The sequence below is a fragment of the Meriones unguiculatus genome, chromosome 5 (assembly GCF_030254825.1).
Source record: "Meriones unguiculatus strain TT.TT164.6M chromosome 5, Bangor_MerUng_6.1, whole genome shotgun sequence".
Classification (NCBI taxonomy): Eukaryota; Metazoa; Chordata; class Mammalia; order Rodentia; family Muridae; genus Meriones; species Meriones unguiculatus.
Window position 1 is genome coordinate 40,886,690 of NC_083353.1, and position 18,302 is coordinate 40,904,991.

Sequence of the window (18,302 nt, forward strand, 5' to 3'; positions counted from 1 at the left end):
TGCATGAAAGTGAGCGCCTCTCCTCGAACCACAGTTTGTTTGTTTGTTTTTTTTTGGGGGGGTTGTTTGTTTTTTAAACAGATTTGTGCATCCAAGCTGTCTTCAACTGTGAACTCCTAATCTTCCACCTTTACTGGGGGTCAAACACAGGGCTTTGCAAAGGTTAGGGAACTCTATCAACTGAGACACAATCCTAGCCCCACAGAAAGTACTTACCCATGCCCAGCAATGTTTTAAACTTTATTTTAAAGTGTGTGTGTGTGTGTGTGTGTGTGTGTGTGTGTGTACATGTGTGCATGCATGCTTGCAGGTGCCTGCAGAGGCAAGATGCATTCCATCCCTGGAGCTGGAGTTACACGAAGTTGGGAATTGCCTGATCTGGGTTCTGGGAACAAAACTTCGATACTCTGAAAGAACAGTTCATGCTCTTAACTGCCGAGCCATCTCTCCAGCCTTCCTATGCACCCTTAGCTGTACTACCCCAGCCAGCACCCATGAACTCCTGACCACCAGGACTAGGTTTTACAGTCCTTATCTCCTCCAAAAGCTTACCTCATCAGTCCCACATCAGCAGGCCCTGAAAAGGGCCTGGTCATGTCAAATGTGTCCTGATTCTTTGCCTTGGAGATTCTGGACACTTTTCTCCACACTCTGGACTATAACACTCAGAATTAAAATCAGACCAAAGGAAATGGTGGTGGGTCCTACATCATATTTTCTACATATTTACACAAAGAAAAGTGAGAAGGGTGCATATGCTCAGGACAACATCCTTTCAGAGGTGAGTGGCAGGGTCACGGTGCTTAGACATGGTCACAATGCACAGACAAAGCTAGATTGTCGGAGGTTGCCCATCTGCAGTTTCCCAGACTCTCACAGGTTCTGACAGCCTCAGGACGTCAGGTCACCTCCCAGGATCCCTTCATCTCCCCACCTTCCCCAACCTCCCCACACCCTGCTTCCATGAACAGGCCCTTGGGATTAAAAGGCAGCAGCTCCCGTGAAGCCTTTGCCTTGATATTAGCCAATAATTGCCGCTCTGGTAGCTGTTGTTAGCAGCAGACAGTCTAAGGAAACGGATATGAGATAGAAAGACTTAGGAATGAGGTCTCATTGCCAAGTGTCTTTACCCAAATCTCAGAGATTCTCAGTGATAACTAGGAACTGGGGAAACTTTTCTCTCTACATGTCCAACGGGCAAAGCCTTGAGACAGAAATCTGTCCAGAGGGGCTGGCAGTGTACCCTGTACAACTGGACCTGCCCTCAGGAAGACAAGTTCATGGCCATGCCCTGGCACACATCCCTGCCTGCTCACATACAACCCCCACCTGCATGTCAGCACTGACTCAGCTGCACAGTCAAGGTAGCAGCCTCAAAAAGAGGCAGAACGGGAGGTGATGGAGCACTTAAGAGGCAGGACTGAAGAGTGGGAAATTAGGTCTTTGGAAATCATAAATCATTTACTCCTGGCCCCTCTTTTTTTTTCTCCCTCTCTCTCCTCTAGAAATAATATGAATTAACTTTCTTCCTGATGTACTCTCTAATCACAGGCCCCAAAGCAATGAACCAGCCAACCTGGATTTGATATCCCCAAAGCTGTGATTCAAAATGAACTTTTCCCCTTTCTCAAAAAGAGGAAGATGATTAAGATGATTATCTTGGGTATTTTGTTATAGTAACAGAAAACTCACTACAATCACACCCTCTCATCCAAATTGTCTTGAGTAGACAATCTGTTACCATCATTTTTGCTCTTGCTTTTGATGTTGTTTTGTAGTACAGGGCATTGAACCCAAGGGCCTTGCACATGCCATATGCAAACAACTCTACCAACTGGGCTATATCCCCAGCTATGTTCCCATCATGTTTACCTAAAAGGTGACTTTTTACTGAAAACCAGTGCCCACGGCTCCTTCTTCAGGACCGTGACACACCACCTTCAGGACTGTTTGTACCCAGAAAGATGCTTACCAAGTCCTTTCATGGCCTTCCTCAGGGCCTGGGCATCTTCAACTGCATTGAATCCTGAAGCAGCTTTCACGGTTCCTCCTTTGGTTGCCTGAGTGCACAGAAAACGGCATGACTGACAGGTGACCTCTCATTCAGAAGCCCAGGCTCTACTCTAGGTGCCAGAGCAGCAGCTGCAACCACAAAGGGTGAGGCTGTCACTCTGGAGCCTTCTCTGGGGAAGGCAGGCAGCGAGCACACCAACACATACACATCACATAAACAGCCTGGTGTGAGAGGTGCTGCGAAGTAAGTGGAGTCCTGAGGGGCTGCAGGAAGGACTGCCATTTAATCCAAGTGATGGTTCATGTGAGACATCTGGCCATTCAACAACGAAGGGTGGGGGTGGGGGTGCTACAAAGCAAAGACTCTCCCAAAGGCCCCAGGGCCACAGCTAGCTTTGAGGAAGCTAGGAACCAGTGGGAAGAAGTTGGTCTAAGAGAAATCACACCACCTCCTGTAAAACAAACAAACAAACAAACAAACAAACAAACAAAAAATAGGTATGAATTCAGTCAAGTTCACATCTGTAGAGCCCAAACCAACTTGCTGTAAATATAATGCACAGGAAATGCCAAATCAATAATGTAGCATCTTCAATCGACAAACCGCCAGGGAGATTGGAAGAGAGAGGAAGAAGGAAGTGACAGTTCAAGAGGTTAAAAAGACACGTCAACCTCCAGCTGGGCGTAGTGCTGCATGCCTGTCATCCAGCCCTTGGGAGGCGAATGTAGGAGAATCAAGAGTTCACGACTAGCCTCAGCCACATACCAGGTTCAAGACCAGCATAGGCTAGAGGGAAGCCCTGTCTCCAAAACCTAAACCCCAAACCAAACAAACACAAGAAAAAAAAATCACAACAGTTCTAAGACACTGGACGTTTGATGTTTCATGGCACAGGGAGTCAGTCCTAAGATTCTCTGGCCTGATAGCTTTGCTTGGCTGTGGCTGTGGCTTACATCCTCAGGTTTACCTTTATACAGCTGACTCATAGGAGGATAGTATCTGGCATCTGCTTCAGAATAAGGGTGGAGGAAGTGGAGATAAAGAAGACAAAAAACTGAGTCCGAGTTAGTAATTAAACAAAACAGTAGGAAGCTAGTTAGACACAGGAGGCTGAGGGTCTGAAGAGAGAGGCCTCTCTCATCAGCTTCTCACCCAACTCAGGGTCCCTGTTAATCCACTGGGTTTCAGGGAAGGGGGATATGAAATCACCCCCCTTTAAGATGTAAAACATCAAACGAAGGAACAGCAACAGAGAGACAAACCAGGGAGGGAGACGAAGCAGGGCTGGTGAAGGCCCAGCAAACAGCTGCTCTTTCCTCCTGGCAAAGACGGCAATTTTTAAAAGTATGTAGGCATTCACATGTGAGCGTGCAAGCAGAAGCCAGCCGCCACTGTCAGGGTTTCTTCAGCTACTCCATCATGTTTTCTAATTTAAAATTTTATTCCTGTGTATCGTGGGTGGGTGCCCAGGAAGTCCCGAAGACAGAGGCAGGTCTTCTGGAGTAGGAGTTGGAGCTGGAGTTGTGAGCCGCCAGCTGTGGGTTTTAGGAGCTGAGCTCAGGACTCTTCAAGGGCAACAAGAGCTCTTAACCTCTGAGCCATCTCTCCAGTACCATTTTTTGTTTGTTTGACACAGGCCAGGACCTCTCACTGAGCTCACTGATTGGCTAGACTGCCTGGCCAGCAAGCCCCCAGGGGTCTGCCCGTCTCTGCCTCTACCTGCATTACAGCGTACATTGTGACACCTGCTTCTTACATGGGTGCTCAAGCTTGTGTGGCAAGTACTTCACTGGCTGAGCCATCTCCCCACCCAGTGTGAATAATGTATACTCACATTAACATTACTATCATAGCAATTACATATAATTAATGTTAATTATATAATATATAATACGCTATATTATGTATATTATTTTTCCTTTTTGAGAGGACAGACAGAGTCTCTAGTCCAGGCTGCCCTGGTCTTGAAATGAAGATGACCTTGAACTTCTGACCTTCCTGCCTCCAGCTCCTGAGTGCTGGGATACCAAGGCCAGGGCAACACGCCTGGTTTATGTGGCTCTGGGGATTAGGAGGACGAGGCTCAAAGTCAGCCTTGGTTGCACAGAGTTTACACAGGCTGCTGTGGAATTAAGAGGTTAGGCAACAGTCCAGGCTAAGGCTGCAGGTGGGAAGTGATGCTGGTCAGGGTGGAATGAGAAAAGGTGGAAGCACGTAGTCAGACTCCACAGTGTTTTCGAGCGAAGGCTGCATTATTTGCTGTTGGATTAATGTGGAAGTGAAGGCAGAAAAAAAAAATCAAGGATGGCTCCAAGTTTCGGAGCAATACTGAGCGTGGTGTCATTTATTCAGAGTGGACACCAAGGCAGGCAGAGTGGACACCAAGGCAGGCTGTCGGATGTGACATGATGGGGGGGGGGGGTTAGAAGTTCAGCTTTTCAAATACTTTCTGTCGGGCATCCATGCTCGGCACCCATGTCCAGTGGTCCACAGAACAAGTCTAGAGGTCAACCTAAAATAGCACATTTAAGGTACAGCAGCACTGGGTGAGCTTGCTGAAACACCACAAGGAGAAGTGGCGTGCGAGGGCAGAGGTACTGGGACTGGCCTGGGTTTCTCAGTCCGGATACATCCAGCAGATCCTGACAGCCCATCAAGCACGGTTGAGAGGAGCCCCCCCTGGAGATATAGGGAACCCCACAATGGGGGGCAGAGGAAGTGGCCAGTGGCTGCTACAGCAGAATACAACAGTTAATACTGCCACGCTGTCAGCCTGACAAGACCTAGAATCCTGTCACAGAGAAAACTCAGGAGATGCCTATGCCATTCCCTGGCTGCCTGGGCAGAAGAGAGCTGAGAACCTGCATCCAGCAATGGTCCTCACCACCATCACCACCACAAATTACCATCGTCATCTCCATCATCATCTAAACACAACCGAGGCACAATGCCTCATTAAATATAATAGTGCCATTCTTTGATCTCTCTCTTATGCTGTTTATTGACACAAGCCAGCGGGCTGCTGCCGGAGGTGAGATCAGATCTTAGCATTTGTGTAAGCTGACAAGGACAATGTGGGACAGAGCCGAGGGTGCTCATGATTTATTTAATCTGATGTGGGGACGTGAACAGGCCACCTAAGGGAGGACAGGAGCTTTATATTCTACAGTCGCTCTCACAAGCCTGAATTGAATCTGTATGCCAGGCCACTCTGCACTCTCCAGACCCATTGGAAGTCCTCATCCGCCATGAGGCCTATGCCTCAGCTGTCTCTACTCAGATGTCAGTGACTCCTGCATACCCAACCGAGGCCAGAAGACATCAACTCCTGGCACCGCCCGTTTTTGCGTCCTAACCCTCAGGACCTCAGAGCATTCCCTCAGCTGGAAGGGGGCTGCTGCAAATGTATGGTGTCAGAAAGAGGTGCTGGTGCAGAGCAGGCCCTGGACCCAACGTGGCTGGTGTCCTTATGAAGAGAGAGACCACAGGGCATGTGGCAGTGAAGGTAGGCAGGGCAGCGCATATGGCGCTCTACCCCAAGCTACACCCTCGGCTTTCAGAATGAGCATTTCCTGAGGTTCTGTGGGATTCCAGTATTGAAAGTTTCTGGGTGGTTCTCAAACACTGAGTGAAAGTTTAAACTACACTGCTGATGAAGCTGATATAAGATGAAAATTAATGTCTAACAAGAGGAATCGATAGAAGGGTTTGCAAGGATGGTTATTTACCTATTAACATTCCACACAACTCTTCCTTATTCTAGAGGAAAGGTTAGGAGCCTCTTCCCTTGCTATTCTGATGAGTGTGTCTGTATTGATCAAATTCCAGGGCACAATGCACAATTATCTTTTCAAGGACGATGGGAAGGGATGGTGTCCATCCATGCCAGGAAATCTTGTAGCGGCAACAAGGGAAACATCGCTGTGCTGGCTAAACCCTTTCCTCCCACCATGTTGCTTTTGGTCAGGGTGCTTCACAGCAATAGTAACCTCGACTAAGACAGTCACATAGGAAAGAAGGACAAGTGAACGCTAGAAGTAGGGGCCATGCTACAACTGAGAAAACGGTATTGCTATTACAGCAACAGGGAAGGTGTGCAGATGAGAAGGCTCAGAGTGTAAGACGATGAATAGTGCTGGGCACTGAAAAGGACCGCAGGTGCAGCCACACGGGTGCAGCCACGAGGATGCAGTCACACAAGCCACAAAGGTGCACTGAAAGACAACAGTGCTCAGAGGAAGAGGTCAGCATTCACACGCTGACTCAGCCACCTACCTATTCAGAAACCTCTTTGAGTGGGGAGAGCAGGTGGGCCAGCCTAAAACAGCACAGATCAGCTTCTGCCTCTGTGCTGAACTTCACATAACTCCCAATGGGACCCAAGCCCAGGCCTGTGTCAAAGACCAGATGACTGAGTCCCGGGAAACCTGATTACAGCTGTAAGCGAGAAGCAGATGGCAAGTGGGGACTGCTAAGGAGCACCCCTCTAGGGCTGGCTCAAGATGGCTCAGAGGGTTATAGGATTCTTGCCATTTAAGCCTGATGACTAGGGAACAAGAAAGAACTAACTGCACAGAATTGTCCTATAACCTCCACACAAATGGCATGTGCTCCCTGTCCCAAAATAAAAAGAAAACACCCTTCCTGGTGATCCTAAGATGATGGGTTGTCCTGAGTGATCCCCTGCGGATGGCAGGACGTGGCTTTTTTTCTGAGTTTGCCTAATTGTTCTGAAGTGGACAGTTCTGTTTTGCAGAGAGAAATATCATTACTTGTTTCTACATCCTCAGGATGTTAGGCATGGGAGAGAGTCTGTGAATTGATTTTCAGAGTCGAGCTACCACTTTAAAATAAATTTAAATGATGACAGAAGTGGATGGGGGGAGAAAGGACCAGGCTAGGTGGTGCAAGCCTTTAGTCCTAGAGCTTGGGAGGCAGAGCTCTGTGAGCTTGAGGTCCATGTAGTCTACATTGTAATTTCCAGGACAGCCAGGGCTATGTAGAGAGACCCTGCCAGAGAGACAGAAACTATGAGAGACAAACAGACAGAGAGAAAGAGAGACACACACAGAGATAGAGAAGAGAGAGAGCTGCCTTATCACATCTTCCTGCCCACTGCTGAACAAACAGAGTTTTGTTTAAGCTACCTAAGTACACAGCCTGTGCCTGCCTGTGGCTGGCACCACGTAGGTGAAGCACTTACCATGGCTGCAAGTTGGGTTCAGAGTTCAGTCACCCCCACAGAAGCTCCTGTGAGAAAAGCAGAAGAGAAATTACTGTGACCAGGGATGTGGTGTTAATTGTCAGTTAGTTTTCCATGTTTGCATGAAGCTGAGCCAAGAGGAAATGATAGACGATTTCGTCAAAAGGTCACCTGTGGGAGAGCCAGAGCTCCCGGACCAGGCTAATCATTAAGGAGATGTGAGCAGTTGGGTTTATTACGCCAATAACATGCTTCCTAATTGTCCTTCTGTTTGGAGTCGCACTGAGCCATTGTGCTGCCTGGTTGGGGTGAAGAGCTGTTGGTGACCCTCAGGACAGATAGGGGTTCTGAGCTGTACACTCCTGCAGGTCAGAAGAGGGCGAGAAGAGACGAGCCATCTGAGCCAGGAAACCACGGCACTCAAGACTGCCCACTGTGTGTGCATACACGTGCCTGTACGTGTATGAAAGTGTTCGCATGTGCCTGCATCCTCTGTGTGTGTAATCCCCTCCCACCCCCATGAGCTAGGATTACAGGCTCACACCACCGTGCCTGGCTTTGTTCCATGCTGGGGCTCACACCCAGAGTTCCTGCGTGCTGCACGAGCATCGTATTAACTGAGCTACATGCTGGCCCTGCTGTGTGTTTTCTTATGACAGAGTCTCACTGTGAGGCCCAGGCTGGCCTTGAGCTCAGCCTCCTGAGTTATGGGACTACAAGCGTGTTCCACCCAGCTGCTTCTGCTTTTGTCACAGGCTCCATATGTCCAAACCATTGTTTCCAGGATGGCTCTGTGCATGCTGAGGTGCACATATGTGCACATATGTGTGCATGTATGTGCCTACATCTGCACAGACACATGTTTGCATCTATGTCTGCATACATAATATGCAGATATCCTTCTGAGCGTCTTTACAACACACCCAGCACTGGACTCTGCTTATTCCCAGATGCTGGTTTTTTTTCCTCCTTCTCCTGTACTCTTCCTCCTCCTCCTCCTCCTCCTCCTCCTCCTTCTTCTCTCCCCCATCCCGGGATTCCAGGAACTTCCCTTCACTGATACCTCACATATTCACATTTGTCCTCAGTTTCCAGTTCCCCCTCCTTCATCAGAAAAGCCTGAGTACAAAATTTTTACCAGGTGCTCACTTTCTTTCGTGGGGTTCTCTTATGAGGATTAGGCCCACTGCCTCTGGTTCTCACATCTAAGTCGTGTGGACAGAGCACCTCAGCATGCACAGAGCCATCCTGGAAACAATGGTTTGGACATATGGAGCCTGTGACAAAAGCAGAAGCAGCTGGGTGGAACACGCTTGTAGTCCCATAACTCAGGAGGCTGAGCTCAAGGCCAGCCTGGGCCTCACAGTGAGACTCTGTCATAAGAAAACACACAGCAGGGCCAGCATGTAGCTCAGTTAATATGATGCTCGTGCAGCACGCAGGAACTCTGGGTGTGAGCCCCAGCATGGAACAAAGCCAGGCATGGTGGTGTGAGGCTGTCTGTAATCCTAGCTCATGGGGATGGGAGGGCAACAGGAAGATTAGGAGTTGAAGGTCATTTTCAGCTACACAGTCACTTTGAGGTCAGCCTGGGATGCCTGAAACCCTGTCTTAAAAAAAAAAAAAAATCAAAAAACAACTTGAATCAGCAAAACTAAACATTAGCACTTCTAAACTAAAGCAAGGGTCTGAAAAGATGGCTCAGTGGTTACGAGTGCCTATTGCTTTTGCAGAGGACTGGAGTTCAGTTCCCAGCATCCAGGTTGGGTGGATCACAACCATCTATAACTCCAGTTACAGGGGAATTGATACCCTCCTCTCGCCTGCCAGGGCACCTACACAGTGATGTTATACACAGACACACACACACACACACACACACACAGATAAAATGAAGATAAATTAAAGCAAGATTTTATTAGCTAGTGACTGGTGGAGTTGTGAATCATTTCATTCGTCTAGCATGTTCATGAAGCGCCTCTGTACAGTACTGCTTCTAATTTATGGCTAACACAATGGACACCACAGAGCGCCTGCTCTCAGTGAGCTCAGGGTCAACCAGGATAGACAGGAAAAAATAAAGATAATTCCAGATCCCGGTAAGATGAAAATATAACACAGGAAAAACAACACAGAGCAGAAATCAGCAAAGCACATGAAAGATCACAAGTCTGATTCTGCCTCTGTAGCCATTTCGAACAAAGGATGAAGGGCAGGAGGGGAAGGAAGAAGAGGAGGAAGATGATGCAATCATGGCATGTAAAGATGTTTATGAAATTCAGGCTTCAGGGAGAACAAGTTTGTCTCACATATTGCCTTTGGCTTAAAGGTACCTTCTTCCATAGTGAACTGTAGCCAAACCTATACTTGTAACAAATAGCTGGGTCCCAGCCAATTACAAGCAGTGACTGCTCTGACCATCTTCTGATGAGACAGATGAGAGCTGTGACCACTCAGTTGTCTCTTGTAGCTCACTTCCCTTTTCTGTCCGTCACTTCCCTTCCTTTCTTCTGGTTTGAAGTAAACCTGGTGCTGCAGAATGGGCATCCGATGGTCCCTGGTCTGGGCTCTGGCCTGGTTCCAGGATCACAAGCACAGCCCACGGAGGTGTGCAAAGCTAGCTTCCTTGCTCGGTTGTCTTTAATGTGAATGCTGTTATGAACAGGGTACCAGGAAGGAACAGGCCTGATAGGATAGCCCAGAAGCACCCCTGAGGAAATGCCACCTAAGCTGAGGGAAGAGCTCCAGCTGTCCTTAAACTCCATATATAGTCAAAGATGACCTTGAATTGACCCTCCTGGCTATAACAGCATCATACCCCCCCTTACAACCTCATATATCTGGTACTGAGGATTGAACCCAGAGCCTAGTGCATCCTGGACAGGCATCCTGCCTACTGAGGTACAGCACCAGCTCAGCTGAATGAGGTGCCACTGAAGGGTAGAGGCAGCCTCTCTGATCCAAGTTCCAAGAGAGACTCTTCCAGGTGGAGGGAACAGTTGTGAAAAGACCCTGAGGCAGAAATGAGCTAGTGTGGCCAGTGACTCTACGGATCATAATAAGACACCCATAAAAGGGAGGGGGCATAGGAAACCACACCCCCATTCGCTCCCCCACACCTGCCCTCTGTGCCTGCTTCTGAGACTCATCTTTTATAAAGTAATCATGATTCGTTCAGCAAACTCGTGGCCTGAGTTCTGCAGGCCATCCCTGCAGTCAAACACAGGAGCCCTGGGTCCCGTGGTTTATTGCCTGTGGGACAGAAGCACTTCCTGGGCTTGGGGATGGCATGTGACGTGGGCAGTGTGATGGGACAGAGCCTTTAGCCCTTAGCGGTATTGGAATTGTGTTGAGATGAACGGTACCCACTTGGAGTCAAGAAAGAACTGAAGAGATGCTTGGTGTGGGAACCCACCACCCCCACATTCTGGAGCCTGGCACTCAACTGACAGGCTGAATGAGAAAGAAAGGCCTCAGAAACATTCCCAGAGCCCAGGTTTCTCTAGCCTTCTCCGGCCCTCTAGTCTCTTTCCAGTTTGACTTTCCCAAAGTCAGTCATGAAAACCAGGCTTCTAGAGCACCCCAGCCTCCAAGTAAGCTAGAGGGCCCAGAACCTTGAGTCGACTTTTCCTGTGTTTCAGAGTAAGAGCTGCCCATAAGGAAATTCTCTTATCTCTCTTATCTGGCAGTAAATCATGTGAGTCTCACAGAAGATGGCTCTTGCACCATACTCAGGACAAAGGAATGCAGCAGAGTCCAGGAAACATCCCAGCAAGAGGTCTTGCTGGCTCTCCCACTGAGGTAACGACCACTGATCAAGCCTTCTTCACACCCATCCATTCTTCACGGAACCTAAACGTAAAATGAGAATTTTCCCCAGGCTGGGCATGACGGCATATACCTTTAATCCCTACTGCTCAGAAGACAGAGACAGGCAATACTCTCTGAGTTTGAGAGGAGCCTGGTCTACATAGTGAGTTCTAGGACAGCCAAGGCTATCCAGTGGGACCCTGTCTGAAAACAAAACAAAACAAAAGCAAAAAACAAACATACAAAACTCAGAATTTTCTTTGGGTATTCAGGGTCTTCATTTATGAAGACTTGAACCTCATATAGAACTTGGGTTAAATAAATGTGCTGAGCCTGTTTATGTGTCACACTTCTTGGTATAGGGCTGTTGGCTCTATCACATCTCTCTGCACTGCACCACAGGGCATCAGATGTAAAGAGCTCAAGGCCAGCATGGGTTACAAGAGATTTTGTATCAAAAGCAAAAGAAAAAACAGAAATGAAAGCAAGAGCTCTGGGGAGACACAAGACAGGCCTTAAGAGGCTGAGCTTAGTCTCCAGAGCTCATGCTTGAAGAGGTGCCAGCACTAGAACAGCAGAGACAGGCAGGTACTTGGGCGCCATGGCTGGCTAGCCTATTCTACAGGGCTGATGAAAAACCCTGTCTCAGAAAAAGGGTGGGCAGTACTGTAGGAACAATATTTGTCTTTTGACCTCCACATGAACACACACAAATAGAGAGCTATCGAAATGAAGAATTAGACCATGAAGCCCCTTTGGCTGTGAACCTCAGAGGCACTTCTGGGGTAAAGGTTATGCTTGGAAGGGATGAAGCACTGATGAGAACTCTGGTCTGCAGACATCACATGTAGGAGGAGGGCCAGGCTGAGAACGCTGACACTCAGGAGAGCAGATTTACCCTGCCGGTGGACTGCAGGGAACCCGCTGTGAGGCCTGACTGCCCTGAGGAAGGACAGTCCTTCTCTCCACATCAGTGTCTGCAGAACACAGTAAACAGAGTGGCTGTTGGGCTGGGTACAAAAGCCACGTGATTCCTGGGACAGTCACCCTACCAGATAAACGTCACCAAGTTGAGCTCCTCCTTATAGGAGAACATAAACACAGGCGTCTCTAGCCCAGGCTGGCCTTAAACTCCTTATGTAGCTGGGCTGGCTTTGAACTTCTGATCCTCCTGCCTCCTTCCCTGACATGTTGAGATTACAGGCATACACCTCCATGATCGGTTTATGAACGCCGATGATTAAACCCCGCACTTCTCGAATGCTAGTCAAGCACTCCACCAAATGAACTACACCCCCTGGTCTGGAAAGCACGTTTCAGAATGGTTAATAAAAAATAAGGTGAATGCGTGCTAGCAAGATGGCTCGGTGGGCGAGGGTACTTGCTGCCAAGCCTGATCCCTGGGACACATGGCAAAAGGAAAGAATAGACTCCTATAAGGTGGCCTCTGATCTCTGCACTGACCCTGTGGCACACATGTGTCCACGCACATATACATCAAATGGGCAAAACAAACAAACATACAAGTATGTACTTAAAAACAAACAAAGAATAAGGTGAATAAAACAAACAGGGAAGAAGGCAAAGCCAAAAGCCGTGAGCAGAGCCTCCTGCCACCCACCCTATTCCATCCACCCGAGGCATCCAGACATCTATCTCTCCCCTTCTCCCTCCCTCCCAGAGGGTGATTCCACCAGCTACTACTGCTGCCACTAACGTTAGGAACAGACAGCTAAGGGGGCAGGGAAGAAGACACCTCCCAAGAAGGGGGAACCTGGACTAGGAACTTTTCCACTGCTTCCTACTCCACAAGAAGTGGAGAAAGTGCCAGAGCCACCACGCCTCCTGGGACTCTGGAGAGTCACCGCTCAAGGAGCCAGGAATAGTTTACTAAGATAGGAAATGAGGACAGGGTCTCGGGCAGACTGTCTATGTGGAGCCGGGGCTAGCATGCATTTTAAGTCCATTTCGTGGCTGTGGGTAAGAGCGAAATCGGTCCACCGGCATGCTTTCCAACAGTGGCAGGCTCTCAGCAACACCACACTGGCTTTGGCAAGGATCTACCAGTCCATGGACCAGGATCTGGAATCCCCTAGGAGACAAACTTCTGGACCCGGAAGTATCATGTCTGCTGCGTGGACCGGTGCATCTTCCCACCCCAGGGGGTCCTGCCTGCGGAGGCTTCCCTACACAGTCTCCTTGCTCAGGGGTGCCCTGCGTGCAGCAGACTGCTTTCTCAGCTTCCTGGCTGTCTTGGCCCTTTCTCTGCGAGGGCCTGCCTAGAATTCCCTACACAGAACTATAGGACCATATGTCCAATGGCTCGGAATTACCTTGGAGTTTTAAAATCTTTGCTCTCACGAAGAGGGTGAAATAGTAAGCAGCAGGGCCTCAGCTTTTACTCTGGAAAATACATTTCCGGGGGAGTCAAATGACCTCAAAAGCTCAGGACTGTTCCAGATGAAGAGCAACAACTGGACACGATACATCTTTTCAGAATTGCCTGAGGCCTCTACAGGATATACAGAGCTGGGCGAGGAATGACTGATACTCCCTAACCATGTGCAAAGGTCACATGCGTAAAGGGCTCGGGATAGAAAAGAGTTGAAGGCATAGTTTAAGCCAGATGTGGTAGAGCACATCTGTAATCCCAGCACTCAGATCTCTGAGGCTAGACTGGGCTACACATTGAGTCCATGCCTTAAAAACGGAAATAAACTGTTTCAGAGCAACCGAGAGAAAGCTGAGAGTTAACCACATGAGGCCAACACCAATAGCAGTTACAGAAGGAAACTCAGCCGTCAGCGAGTCACCTGCTTCGTGGAAGATTATGTCTGTTCACGGAAATAACTCCCGACAGCTTCATAAGGAAACACTTATGTCAAGAATGCATCTCCCTTATTTCCCAGGTGGCCCTCTGGAAGGCTTAATGTGCACAGCCCCACTAGTGGCCACACGGTGTCCGTGTCAGTGGACACGGACTGAATGCTGACTCAGGCACCTCACTAACCATGTCCCTTCTGCAGACTGCACGTATGCAGAACAGGGGCCTGCTATCAGAAAACTGTTTTGGTGAGTTCAAAGCCAGCCTGGTCTACACCATGAGACCCTGTCCAAAACGGCAAAACAAAACAACAACCCCCACAGCCTGAGGCTCCCTTGTCCTGGAAAACAGGCAAAATAGACTCTCCCCACCCAGCATTAGACTAGTAAAATGAGCAAACATCAAAATGCAGATATGCAAACTCATTTCAGCAAGGGCAGCCAGACTGAGCAGGTGGGAGCGAAGGTGTTTGCAAAGCTGAAGAGAAACTGTCCAGCAGCCCACAGGCTCTTCTCACCCTCCACAGAGATTCTCCCTGTTCCAGGGAAGGGTGGATCCAAGGCCACGGGACTAGATGTGTCCCCAGTGTGGACGTGAATGTTAGCCACCTAACGTTCTGTTCTGATTCCAAGGCTGACATGACAAGAGGCCTCTGGACTAGAGCAGAACAGCTTCTCTCTTTGCCTCTGTGTCTGTCTGTCTGCCTGCCTCTGTGTGTGTGTGTGCACTCGAGAGTGCGTTGTCCATCCCTGAGGGCTGAGCTTCTGGTGAACACAGTCTCCCTCTGTGGTGGAGTCACTTGGAACCTCTGCTGTCCATGAGACCCCAACCTAACCCTGGGACCTCCCTTCAGATCCCAGGACAGGCGACCTGAGCCTTCTTTAGGAAGGTATTTTTTTGCACTGTGTTCTAACTCTGGCACATTCTGGCCTCCATGGGGTCACATGTGAGTGACTCACTCTTCGTTGGAACACAGTTTTATTTTACATTCCACAAGGACAGATTTAACTTCTGCTCTTCGGGGAGAGGGGGGTAGTAGAGGGTGTGGGCGGGCCCCACCCTGGGCGGGCCCTACCCACATAGGAAGACTTTCAAAACTGCCAATGGCGGCAAAAGCAACATCAACTGTCTACTCTTGTTCTTGGAACTTACATCCTTCATGAGAAAAGTTTCATTGGAGTGATGGGGTTTGAGTCAGAGACACAGGCATTTCCAAACCTTTACTCAAAGGCAAATGTATAAGTTATCTGAATGTGAACTTAGAAACAAATGCATTAACTGAGAGCTACAGGAAGTCATTCTTCAAGGCTGAGCTGGAAATAACTGGGAGCCAGATGTAGTGGCGCATGCCTTTGATCCCAGCACTCAGGGAGGCAGAGGTAGGTGGATCACTCTGAATTTGTAGACCAGGCTGGCCTATGAAGCAAGTCTAGGACAGCCAAGGTACACAGAGAAACCCTGTCTTGAAAAACAAAAACAAAACAGAAATAGTGGGATACAAACTTGATAGTTGTTAGGGACAGAGAAATAGCTCAGCAGCTAAGAGCCATTAGGGTCTTGTAAAAGACCCAAAGTTGGTTGCCAGCACCCATGTTAGGAGGTTCACAACTGCCTGCACCTCCAGCTCCAGGAGTTCTGACACCTCTGGCCGCCACGGGCATCTGCAGTCATATGCACAAACACCGTTCCTCCACCCCTACAACACACACACACATAATTAAAATAAAATAAAAAAATCTTTAAAAAAAACCCAAAACCTTAAATTGACTCTTTTTGCTAAACTGGATGCTTTCTTGTTTTGTTTTCTTTAGCAAACTGGATGCAAAAGCAAAAACAACTAGAAAAATGTTCTTCCCAGATGGACTGGCCAAGACTGAAGCATCCTTAATGTGGCAGAAGGCTGGCTGCCAGTCCACAGCAAAGCTGGTGCCGTGCAAATCCAGTAGCACGGTTCTAAGTGCCACACCCCTGACCAGGCTCTGCCATCCAGCCTTCCGGGTAGTGTTCATTGGAGTGACACATCAGCAGCATGCCATCTCCCGATGAGGCCACAGAGCCCCAACAGGCACATTCTGTGCCCACCTTAGAACAGAGCAGGGCTTGCCATCCTGCGTATGAAAGTGCGGAGGTCGCAGCTGAGCCAACCATCATATACAAGTGCTGGACACAGTGACCACACCCATAGTCCGAAGAAGTACTGTCAGCTCTGACAATTCACAGGAGTATGAATGACCCTATCGATTAGTATGAACACAGAGTCTTCTGGAGTTGGACCCGGTGGACTCCTGTCCGCAGTTTGAAGAGAACCAACAGACACCAACAAGGGAGTGAGGAGCACCAGAAATAGCTCTTCTGGGTTTTGCTATGAACTGAAAGCCCCTGCCGGGACAGACAAAGAAATGATAAAAATATAAAAGCCTTGATGGTGGTTGCTTTATGCTATCAGCTCCTTGCCCTCCAGGCTTAAAACACAACTCTTGAGTTGGTCAGTTAGAACGAGCTGGTTTTTCTCATTTCAGATCAAACTGCCAAGCTCTCCACAGCTGAGAAAATGAGAGCACACAAAGGAGACAGGAACACAGGGCTGGAGAGTCGGCTCAGTCAGTACCTGAGAGCACTCGCTCTTGCAGAGACCCAGGTTCTACTCCCAGCACCCACATAGTGGCTCACAACCATCTGTAACTCTAGTTCTAGGGAATCCAACACCCTCTTCTGTTCTTTGTGGGCACTGCAGGCATGTGGTACACATACATGCATGCTGGTAAAAACACCCATACACACAAAATAAAAACCAGGAAATCTTTTTTTTTTTTTCATTTTTGAGGCATGGTATCATTGCGCAGCACTGACTGTACTGGAATTCTCTATGCAGACCAGGCTACCCTCCCACTCACAGAAATCCTGCTGGTCTCTATTTTCTGAGCGCCGGGATCAAAAGCATGTGGCACCACACCCAGCTAATAAATCTTTTAAAAAAGGAAACAGGAATAGAAACGGGGGAGGGAGTCCCAGGTAAAACACATTATTCCTGCCAGGGTTTGTTTTTTAAGCTACAGAAAACTTTGGGGAGCACCCAGCCCTGATTTGCAGGTAGTCAACAGCCCCATTCACAGTAAATGATGGCAGGGTGCCCGTAGTGGCTCAAGGGTTCTCTGTGCTGACTCATCGTGGGCGGCACAGGCATACCCTGCAACAAGAGAGCCCGTGACATCCTTGTGATGTAGCAGCGAGAAGGCTGGATCTAAGGGCAGCGAGGGAAGCCAGCTGCTCAGCTTTAACTTGGTTGAATAGTCCCCATCATGGCCACTCAGAACAGAAGTTTCTTCTTAAAGCTCATACCATCTCCCCGCCGAAGTAAAGTGCTGGAGTCCTGTGGACTGTTCATTCTTGTAATCTTATATACATACTCCCTATGTGTGGGCCAAGGTATAGTTTCTTAATCTCGGTTTCCCCATGGATTACATAGAATCAATAGCAAGAATTAGTGGTACATAGAGTAATCAAGCTATTGCTCCAAATTCGTAGAACGGTGAACACATTGTGAGCCTGACAACTGTTATCTACTCTGTTTTTACTATCTGTTCTGGAACAACCTGGTCCTATATGTGCGAACCAGTTGTACCCTATGCCGAGGCCAAATGAAAGAGATCCAGGATTCTACAGTGTGCGACTTATTGGGGACTTAGAAGAGGGTTGTTGTTGTTGTTGTTTGTTTTTTTCTAATAACAAGACCAAGTGGGTCTTGTGTCAGAAAGGCATTAATTAGGACAAAAGTGATTTCATCCAAGCCAGAAAGCACTTATCTTACCTCAAGCAAATACCAAAGGGAAAGGAATATACCTGCCTGGCACCTGAGCCTGGCAGTAGTGAAATACCCATCATTACCTTAATGGTTTGTCTGTCTGTTTGTCTGGAATAAGCTAGGAATCCATGTGGGAAGGACGGGGGTGGGGGAACCACCCAAAGCCACTCAGGGGCAATCATGGTGGTTAGGTGCAAGATAGCCATCTTAGCTGTCAGGCTAAGGCAAATACTCAGGTGGGACTCTCCCAGTAGCCTTTCCCAACACATCCCTGTGGTGTAGCATTATCCACTCACAGCTTCCCAGGTAAAGACAGGGTGCATAGCTACACGACATAACAATTTCAGCGAATAAAGAGCAGTGCCAGGGCAACAATAATGTGAATATGTACTTAGCCATGGTAACTAACTTATTGTATTGTATTTTATGTCAATTTTTGTGTATGTGTATGCACATACATACTGTCCTGGACTCTCTTGGGTATGCAGGCATGTGTGTGCATGTGAGTGTGAGGGCCAGAATTCAACTTCAGGGGTCATTCCTTTTAAGCGCTCTGTCTGATAAGACGGGGTCTCTCACTGGCCTGGAGCTTGCCAAGTAGGCTGTTTCTGTTGCCAGCTAGGATGCAACAGCATGCCCTGCTGATCTG

General features: G+C 48.4%; 1 protein-coding gene across 1 annotated transcript in view; it reads right to left on the reverse strand.

Annotated features, from left to right (window-relative positions):
• The window catches only part of Anxa4 (annexin A4), a 50,900-nt gene that overhangs the window by 20,764 nt on the left and 11,834 nt on the right, over nucleotides 1–18,302 (reverse strand). Inside the window, exons 2-3 of the mRNA XM_021634573.2 lie at nucleotides 7,218–7,264; nucleotides 1,973–2,060 (exon numbers count right to left, since the gene is read on the reverse strand). Of these exons, the coding sequence (XP_021490248.1) occupies nucleotides 1,973–2,060; nucleotides 7,218–7,220 (91 nt within the window). The 5' untranslated portion in view covers nucleotides 7,221–7,264. The remainder of the gene's footprint in view (nucleotides 1–1,972; nucleotides 2,061–7,217; nucleotides 7,265–18,302) is intronic.